This window comes from Drosophila obscura, unplaced genomic scaffold, assembly GCF_018151105.1.
Source record: "Drosophila obscura isolate BZ-5 IFL unplaced genomic scaffold, ASM1815110v1 contig_75, whole genome shotgun sequence".
NCBI classification, from domain to species: Eukaryota; Metazoa; Arthropoda; class Insecta; order Diptera; family Drosophilidae; genus Drosophila; species Drosophila obscura.
The window spans coordinates 1222829-1233412 of record NW_024542867.1 but is presented as its reverse complement, the minus strand read 5'-3'; the positions used below and the strand labels follow the sequence as shown (position 1 = coordinate 1233412).

Here is a 10584-nt window from a genome sequence, read left to right as displayed (position 1 = left end):
ATAATTATGTTCATTATTTGCACTGTACCAATCACTGTTAATCAGCTTCTGATATGCACGGCAGCGGCCGCTCTTTCATTTTATCTCGCCTTCTTCGCTTTGTTGTTGGAGTTGCAGCATCTAAGCTGGTCTCTCGCGTTCCATATGACGTTCGTGCGCGGCTTAGCATCTGCCCCGATCTGCTCTCCTTTCATCGCTCGTTTTCGCTCTCTTTAACACTTGCTGCATAGGGCGCTGGCAAGTCGGCCCATGTGCCCTTGTAGCCAGTAGAGAGATAATCTTCGTATCAATCGCATCGCTTTATTATATCGCTCATACTAACGCCTACTTTAATTCCCAATAAAAATAATTGTACATTTCTCATTGAAACGCTAGACCTTTTTCTTTAAGTCAAACGATTTTCAACGGCTATTAAAAACTCTTAATAGCCAAACATCCTTCTTTTTACAAGAATACTTGAAAGCAAGAGGTACCTGTAGGTTAGCCTCAGCCAAGAACCAACAAACCACCGTAAAACCATATTGCTCATATCTTTTGAAGCTTGAATATGTATCCTATTATTCCATTAACAAACATTTGGATTTTGGACAACTTTAAATTTCTGCCTTTGGTTTACAAATAATCGGATTAGCCCATATGTATGTACCTACATATTATAATCTACATACATATATATGTACATATGTAAGCCAATAACAAAAAAAAAGTTTTCGCGCTAAATCTTCGACCGGAGCACATACACCTAGACTAAAACACACATACAACGATACATTTGTGTGTTTGTGGTTTTTTTGTTTAAAAACACAGGCTTGTAAAAAGTATGAAAATCTGCTACATCATATTTCTCTCTCGCTCGAACGTAATGCTTTTCTCCACTACAGTTTTTAGTGGAGTACGACTATAACGGAATGGCTCCAAATTTTAGCAAAAGTGTGTTTGCAGATCACAGCAAACCGCCTGCCTTTTTTATTTCACAACGCGAAATTTTGTTTTTGTTTTTGAAAAATCGTTATATCGCTGTGTGTGTGTGTTTCAGGTGTATGTGCTCCAACACGCAGATTTCGCGAGAAATTTAGTTCCGTGCACCGTTTTGCAAACGCAATTACATGTGCATACACACCACACCACACCCGCCTTCTTTACCTTTTTTGAACACTTAATGTATGCATAATTATGCTTGTTTTTCAAATGCGACATTAAATTGGTCGAATTTCCACTAGTTTTGATAGTTCGGCTGCATATAGTGCACTTTCCCGTTTTTTCAGTAAAATCTGAAAAATAATTACGTGCTGAAGACATGTCGAACTTTTACCGTTGGTTGAGTGTGACAGAATAAAAAATATCGAAATATATCAAAAATAAAAATATATATTGATATTTTGCCAAAAAAAATATCCCGATATAAATATATTTTTATTTTGGGAAAATATCGATATATTGATATTTTGATATACTTTTGACAACCCTAGTTCGAACCTGCTCGAAGTTGAGTTGAAAACAATTTTTTGAAGGGGTATCGAACAGGCTCGACCATACTCATTGCCGTTCTCTGCTGCGTATGCAAACTCCGCGATCGCAGCCAAAAGCTTCTCTTTTGCTTGCGCTGTTCGTGGGTCGTTGACCTCAAACTTTTAAAATAACCACAGTTGATTTGACTACTTGCATGCAATAATATCTGATGCCCGATGTTGTTGGCTTAAGTCGTTCGACTTACGTCCATATAATGCCCTTTAATTTTATATTTTCTATTCAGGGAAATATAATTAATTTATATCGCACTGTTTCGAAGTGTATGTAATCACACCTATTTATACTTATATCCTTATAGTTATATAAATATTTTAAGTATATACATATGTCTCTCTCGATGGCTCACCTATTCTGGCACAAAATCGTGTTTTTCGTATTCCCTATTAGCTTACGTTTTGTTTGGCCTGAGTAATAATGGAGTTGCTTAAAGATACGCCATTTGGGGAACCATGCTGCCGTGTAGCGAAGTAGGCTGGCCGATACCGGACACTCCAGGGTCAGGATATTTACCTCGGCTTGGTAGGCTGGGCGTGGCGCAATAAGAGTATATTTTTCTATTCCCGAATTTTTTTTTATACGTGCAATTTAAATATTTTTTTTTACCTTGAAAATATAGTCCATATATGGGCAGTGGACCTGTTTGGCTTCTACATCGATAACAGTGACGCTGCCTCGCACGAAAAACAATTTTGTATGGGAATTAGAGCTGCGACAGCCCATTTTTTTTGCCGTTTTTCGTGCGAGGTAGCGTCAAAACAACCCAAAAACTAGATGGTTTTGGAAAATATGTTTTTCTCTAGAACTGTCTATGCAACGGACCATTTCATTGAATATTGATAAAAATAAATACACCTAGTAAAAGATACCAAAAGCAGAATGATATCTCACCAAGTTTACTTTTTATTCTACCTAAAAGATGGATTTATCCAAAGCGTTCAAAAAATTAATTGACACTTGCCACCTCTTTGCGGCTGAGGCCACACCCCACTTTGCGACACCTTAATGCACCTATACACAAAAAATACCTCACAAAAATCATTAATTTTGAATTTGAAAGCTTCATATTTTTTAGAAGATAAGCTAAATCTTCAAAACGTTCAGATCCACTTAATAGCTGCATTATTCAGCCTTTTAAATTGGCAAAGAACATTACTTGTTATGTGAAAAAAAGAAGCGATATCTCTGACTAAAGGAATACAAAAATATCAATTTTTAAAACATATCATATTTTAAATTTTTTAAAGAAGAGTTCTGTCATAGAAAAAAAAACATAGTTTTAAAAAAAAAATTTAAGTTCTAAGTCAATCAGGAAAAGTATGTTTGGTTCGAAGCGTAAATAAAAACATAAATTTTGTTGAGTAGTGGTACCTGAGATCCGAGCAAGCTTTACTTAAACTTCAAGATTTATTCTAGTCATATTCCGATTTGCACAAAAAAGTTTGTGTAAAACTTTAAACAAAAAAGGATCTCAGAAAGTTCGTACTAAAATGTCGTCACATGGTCAAAGACCGGATGGTCAATCTCAACGTCCTAGTCCGCCTCCAAGGTTGGCACGTGGAGTGTGGCAGCCGCCTACTACCAGGGACACGGCATTTTCCGAGAAACCAGCCACGAGCCGTGGTCAGGCTCCCACACGTGCCCAGCTGTCCAATCGGACACCCGATGCAGATCCTGCTCCAGCTCAGAAGTCAGCTTCTAGACAAGCTGGGGAGACGCCAAAAGAGGAAAGACGCGGCTTATTCGGACGAAAGAAGAGGACACTGGGTGCGAGCCCGAAAAGTGCTACAGCTCCGCATGGATTAGGACGCGACGCCCAAATTTCCCAAAACCAAAAAGGGAAGACTACGCGCATTCTCTATACCACAGATGAGGAAGTACGCGATGCTCTACTAGAGTTTGGGGTGTTCATTATCTTTCTTGTCCTTACATCGTTGGGTGAGTAGCGGTTTCAAATTAGAGATTTGCCAAGCAAATGTTTACATCCATGGTATGGCTGCTAGATCGACTCGACTCATTATTCTGATACATGACAGCAGAAACGTTTTGAGCCGCTGCAATTGCTATGGCTCTTCTTTTATACTTTGGCAGTATATATGTAAGCTTATGATATATTTTGAATTTAAGAAGAGAGAGTGGGTAAGCGCTGGGATGGGTATTTTAACCACGGCAAATGAGTGTTAATTTTGGATATAATAATGATTCAGATTCAGCAATTCGGAAGACACGGTTCTTTATGTTATGAAACTGTTTGAGTACAGGAATAACACTGCTCAACACCATTTTTTCCACTTTGAAGCAAACCAAATTTGTATGCTCAAAAAGAGTTAAGGGGTATATTGTATTTGTGGTAAAAGTGGATGTGTGCAACGCAGAGAGGGAAACGTTTCCGACCCTTGATCAGCATCAATAGCCGAGTAGATAGAGCTATGTCTGTCTGTCCGTCTGTCTGTCTCGATGAGCGCCTAGATCTCAGAGACTTTTAGAGGTAGGGCAAACCAATTTTGTTTTCCAGACTCATGTGTTATCACACTGCTACAAGTATATTCCAAAATTTCGCCCCGCTCCCTTCCACAGACAAAAAGGACGAAAATCTGTGGCTCGCACAAAATGTATATACTGACTGAGTACGGGTATAAAAGTAGTCGCGTCCCCAGAAGCGACTCACACGTTCGTTCTCATTTATACTTGTACTCGAAAAGTTAAGATGAATATTAGATTTGTGTTTCAATTGGATGTGTGTAACGCAAAGAAGGAAACGCTTCCGACCCCATAAAGTATATGTCGGGGGCAGAGGGCCTGGGTGCTCTTCTCCTTCCTGCGTTGAGGCACTTGAACGCAATGAGTCGCGGTTATGTCTTTTCTCTTTCAAATCTATGAGCAAACTTCTTGTCATCTTCTTTTCGCTCACGTAATACATAACACCGTATTGCATTATCCAATTGCTCTCCTTAGCAATTCCCTTTCGATCCCACTCTCTCTAAGAGGTAACCTACATACAACCGCGCCACACTCGACGACACTCCCTCGTTCTCAATCCTCGCTCTCAGCAACAATGCGAATAAAAGGAACAATGGATAAATTACTGCGTAGTTTCTGTTCTCCCTTATTGATATTGTTTCTTAGTTCTATACATTTCTGATAACATTTTTTTTAATTTCTCATACATTTTCATTATACATCTCCGACAAACATATATACATATATACATTCTTGATCAGCATCAATAGCCGAGTCGGTATAGCCGTGTCCGTCTGTCCGTCCGTCCGTTTGTACTACTCTCCGTCTTGTTTGTCACCTATTTGTTAGAGCCTATAAAAGCTTGAATTATCCTAGCCCCCTCTCCCATATCAGCAAAAGCTGGTTCTCCGCAGAAATGTTATGTGTTTTTCATTTGGTATTTGAACGTTTTCCACAACTATATTGGCGTTTTCCCGCTTCCCCTGCCCATGCACATTACAGCTGACTCACACGGATTGAAACTAAAGCCGAGACCTTTATATAGGAGATTAAAATCTCCCAATTTACTTTGTAGATTTGTGACACACGCAGATAAGTTTTAACAATGAGTAATTATAATCAAATCATTGGCAAATTGTACAATTTTCGTTTTTACATCACCAATCTGATGTAATCTTTTTGTGCATATGTTAAACAACAATGCGGAAAAACACGAGCTTTGGGGTATTCCGCCCTGCACCACTTCCACAGCATCTCCCATTTTTAAAAGTCTCACAAAAGCTCATAAGCAAGTCAGTGTACATTTTAGGAATCTTCTCGTTTTCTATTTATATTTTTAGAAAGTTTAGGTTTACGTAGTTTTATGCGTTGCAACGCAATTACATTTATTACATAATTTATACACATTGACGCCGAATATTTTTTTTTCGGTATGCATATACCTATATACTCGTAGCAGTGTGTTCTTTTCGTTTATGTACTCTTCAAGTTTGTTTTTATACCCGTACTCAAATAGAGTTAAGGGGTATATTGTATTTGTAGTGAAAGTGGATGTTTGCAATGCAGAGAAGGAAACGTTTCCGACCCCGTAAAGTGTATATATTCTTGATCAGCATTAATAGCCGAGTCGATATTGCCATGTCCGTCTGACCGTCTGCCCGTCTTGATGAGCGCCTGGATCTCAGAGTCTATAAGAACTAGAGCAACCAAATTTGGTTTCCAGATTCATGTGATATCACACTGTTACAATTGTATTTCAAAATTTCGCCCCGCCCACTTCCGCCTCCACAAAAGACGAGAATCTGTGGCAGGCACAATTTTAAAGATACGATAAAACTAAAAATTTAGTATCGTAGAGACTGACCATGTCTACCAGTTTGCTGAATCTGAATCAGATCGGATCATAATTATAGCCAGAATTAAGAAATTAATTTTCAGTTGCTTTCCCGCCTCCGACAGCTAGAGACCCGCCACTTATTATCTTTCTCGCTCGCACACTCTGCCGCGTTCAGTGCGCGAGCAACGTTCACACTGTTTGACTTGATGTTGATATCAGTTAATTTGCGGGCATAACTGGTTTTTTTTGGCAATTCTCACTGCCTTTTTCCACTTGCCACTTGTTTTATGCCTTCTTGCTGTATTGAAAGACTTTTGACTTTCTTTCTTAATTTTTTGTTCTTTGGGACCACCAAGCGTGGCAGCGGGCTTGACAGTTTATGTATTTTTGATGCAACTTCAATGTCTGACCATTTAATAGATTTGTTTTACTTTATAGATTAATAACTCTCATCACTCCATAAAGTAAAACAAAATTATTATTATGCAATTAGAGGCCGAAATGCCAAATCTGAGAGCTAGGCGACAAACCAGACAGACAGACAGACAGACAGACATGGCTATATTGACTCGGCTATTGATACTGATCAACAATATATATACTTTATGGGGTCGAAAACGTGAGACCTCGGAAAATATTGAAAACAATACCAACTCTAAAATCTTAAAAGCCAGATAACAAAAATTTTCAGCCATTTGCTTACCTCAATCCCTGTTAAGAAAAAAATTTGTATTCCAGTAACTCTGTCTGTTCGTCACCCTCACATGTTCTACTTTAACGATACAATAAAGAAACTGTTTACCACCCGCGAAATGGTTGTGGCTCCATCAGTGACAGTCTCTTTTGAGAAGATTCTCACAGTCCCCGATTGGTGGGACTATTTGGTATACAACTTTATAAAAACATTGCACGGAGATATGACTCAAACTAATCCAGATAATAACATGGAGCCAAATGAAACTAAAACCAGTAGAAACAACGCTGAATCGTTGAGACGGGCCAGCGAGGCTCACTGGAATGTGGAGGATGGATATGTAGACCGCGATGATGATGATCAATCCCACAAACAGAACCAGGATTTCGAACCACGGCTGCATGATGTCGTGTTTGAAGATATCGGTGGGGTCGCCAAGCCTGAAAACCTCGACCTTAGCGAACAAGCTGTCGACACCAAAAGGGGTCCGGGTGGTTCGGGTGGCTCTTCCAGTGGTGGAGGATGGGGTGGAAACAGCTCCCAAAAGGTCTCCCATCTTCAGGGTCGTGTATTTCTGCTGGAGAACCTTTTGCTCGGTCCCCCGCGCCTTCGGCAGATTCGAGTTCGAAAGGAGAGTTGCCATGTGAACGAAGACTTCGTGCGACACTTTAACACCTGCTACGCCGCCTATTCAGCGGGAATCGAGGAGAAAACCGGGTTGCACAAAGGTACACAATACCATACGATGGGCGAACTGGACGCCACTCCGATTTGGACAGTGCTGGCATTCTATCGTACTGGTGGGTACATTGCTGATCTTACCTATGATAAGGATGACAGTCTAAAAAAGATAAATAAACTGAGCGACGATAATTGGCTGGATCGCGGCTCAAGGCTGTGTTTGGTGGAGTTTAATCTGTACAACGAGAATACGGACATCTTTCAGAGCGTCAAGTAGGGTTCAGCTTCCATTTTTAAATTTCAGTGTATTTAAAGCTTCTTCTATAACCAGACTTTTAGCCGAAATCCCCCCCACGGGAGGTGTGATACCACAGACGCATATGCAAACTGTTAAGCAGTATTCTTTCTTCACCGATCGCAGTCTGACTATGACTGTGGTGTATATATTTTGGTATATCATGGTCGCTTACTATACTATCTATGAGATTAATGGATTACGCAAGTCGGGGTGTAAAATTTACTACAAATCGTTGCTAAATGTTCTTGACAGTATTGTATTAGTGGTAAATATTATCTTTAATGATCGTTTCCCGATCTACATTTCCATTCCTAGCTTTGCTACCTGGCCTTGGTCTACAACGTCTGGCATACCTTCCAAGTTCAATCCCTTACATCCAAGGCCGAGATGGAAGAAGGTTATCAAAGTATCGATGTTCTTTGCTTCGTGAACATCATCTATGTGGATATGATGGCCATTTTAGCGTTTCTTGTATGGATAAAAATATTCAAGTTTATCAGTTTCAACAAAACTCTTGTTCAGTTTACAACTACATTACGAAGGGTACATATTTTAATTTTTAAATTTGAATGGATGTAATATTTAATGAATTTTTTGAAAACTTTTAGTGCTCCAAAGATTTGGCTGGCTTCAGTCTTATGTTTGGCATTGTTTTCTTGGCCTACGCTCAACTGGGTCTCCTTCTTTTCGGAACCAAGCATCCAGATTTTCATAACTTCCTCACTTCAGTCTTGACCATGATCCGCATGATCTTGGGCGACTTTCAGTATAATCTCATTGAGCAGGCAAATCGAGTGCTGGGTCCCATTTACTTCCTTACCTATATTCTACTTGTATTCTTTATATTGCTGGTAAACTTCGAACGCTAAATATGTTTTGTCAGTTGCCATAAATTTGATTTCACTAGAACATGTTCCTGGCCATAATCATGGAAACTTATAACTCGGTAAAGAGTGAAATTACCCAAGGGCGCAGTCAATTGGGCTCATATATCTATAAGAAGCTGGCTGGGGCTCTTTACTGGATCATCCACTGTGGCCGAAAGCGACGTGTTCAGCCTGCCCGCCTCACTGCTGCTGCCAATGAGGCTGATCTGGATGGCACGAACGTAGAATTCGAAGAGCCTAAAGTTCTAACAAACATTACCCAAGCAGAGTATATTTAATTGAGTAAACTTACTAGTACAATTTCATGTCAGCTAAATATCTATTTCAGCGCACGGTACTTTGAAGAGATACCCCCCGATGTCCAAAACAAGGAGCTATTTCAGTAAGAGCTCAGAAACTTTTATTGGTGTCTTTTAATATTTTTAAATCACCTGGGTTTTCTTAACTATCTCTTAGTTTGACGAATCGCGTAACACTGATTGAAGAAATTATAGAACAGCTGGTTACAAATATGGATGATGTACTAAAACGCATCGAGAGAGAGCAAGGCTCAAGAAAAAACTAAACTCGATATATACAGTCATGTATCTCAGCTAATGTTGGATATTTGAGCAGAAGCCATCAAACAGTAATTATATGGACTCCAATTTCCTGAGAAATTAGCTTGAAGTATTCAGCTAATAAATTACTTAAAAAAGCTGTTACGACAATCTTGCGATATTATCAATTAAACAACGTAACCAAATCTGAAGGATACCAACACATTTTTTACTGTGAGCTGTGTTCAGTCGCAGAACCTTATATAACAATCTAAAAAAATCTAAAAGTCCTGTGTCACGGTGTTTTTGTAACAATTCCCCCCAATCGGCTCGGTTGATTTTTATACCCGTACTCAAGAAGTCAAGGGGTATTGTATTGTATTGTATTTTTGGTAAAAGTGGATGTGTGTCCCGCAGAGAAGGAATCGTTTCCGGCCCCATAACGTATATATATTCTTGATCAGCATTTTTTTTAGCAGGAGGGCGTCTCAGGGGGTCCCACAGTTCAGAAGCCCAAGATAAAAGAGTGTAGGGTCCAAGTTCTTCGAAGGCGCCTGACGAAGGCGCCTTTCGCATCTTTTTTCGTCAGAGCTGGAACCTTGATGGTCACGGGAGAAGGAAATAGAACCGATTTGGTCCTTGCAGCAGGGTAGCCCTTGCTGCTCTCGGAGTGAGGGGTGACTTGATTTTTTATGTCGACGTAGTTCCGGAGGCGGAATAGGTGCGTAATCGGCTTGAAGGGCACGGGCAAAAGCTTGTTGCTGTCCTTGTGGCCTGTTGCCATATTACGAACTAAATCGGTTTTGGAAGACTTGGAGGGACAGAAGAATTATCTAAGTACAATTAACACGGAAAGACGCCAAGAAATAAATATTTGTTTTGAAAACCCAGGCTGGCAGGAAAAAGGCCTCGAGCTAGCTGGAATGCTATAGTCAGGTCGACTCGGGTTGTTTGAGATCACCTTTAGGTGATAGTGCCCAAACAATGAGTGCCCTTAGAGTGTGCCGAGCTGAGGAGAGGAGCGGTGGTGGCAATATTTTGGAAATATTGTTAGTGCGGTGCTCCTCCGTTTACCTATTTGACGAAGTCGTGAGCAGAAATAGGTTAATTGCGGATGGACTGTGTCGGTTTGGATCGACAAATTACAGATAAATCAAGTCGCCGTAAGCGTTACCGGAAGTTGCAGTCAATAATATAACTGCGGATTGGGCGGTGGAAAACTACCGGGAGAAATACAGAAGGAAAACAGCAAACATCCAAAAAAGATAAGGAAAAAGTTTAAATTACACTACTCGACAAAATCGAACTTTTTTTTTCCTCAAGGATCCAAACCGACTTTTTCTGATAGATATGGGGATTTAAAATTTTTTAAAGAATTATGGTTTTTTTTTTATGGTAGAACTTTTTTTTGAAGAATTTTTGAAGTCTGTTATTTTTTTTTAAGCTTTTTTCAGAGGTAGTGCTTGTTTTTTTCACATAGCTCTAGTATCTTGCGTCTGGTTGTAAAGAACTTTACTATTTTGAAAAGATAATTAAAACAGCTAGAATTTAAGCCCAAACACTTTGTGATTACCGTCTGGGAAATATAAAGCATTGAAATGCAAAAATTATGATTTTTGTGCGGTATTTTTTACGAAATTTTGACTTTAAAAACTCAGGAA

At 39.5% G+C, this 10584-nt stretch overlaps 1 protein-coding gene across 1 annotated transcript; it reads left to right on the top strand.

Annotated features, from left to right (window-relative positions):
• The first annotated feature begins 2833 nt into the window (after positions 1-2833).
• On the top strand, positions 2834-9163 carry LOC111081942 (polycystic kidney disease 2-like 2 protein). The gene is made up of 8 exons (XM_041595688.1): positions 2834-3465; positions 6563-7472; positions 7531-7762; positions 7813-8040; positions 8106-8348; positions 8405-8652; positions 8713-8766; positions 8841-9163. Exons 1-8 carry the CDS (start codon positions 3018-3020, stop codon positions 8947-8949), a joined length of 2472 nt encoding a protein of 823 aa, XP_041451622.1. The 5' UTR covers positions 2834-3017; the 3' UTR covers positions 8950-9163.
• The last annotated feature ends 1421 nt before the right edge of the window (positions 9164-10584 follow it).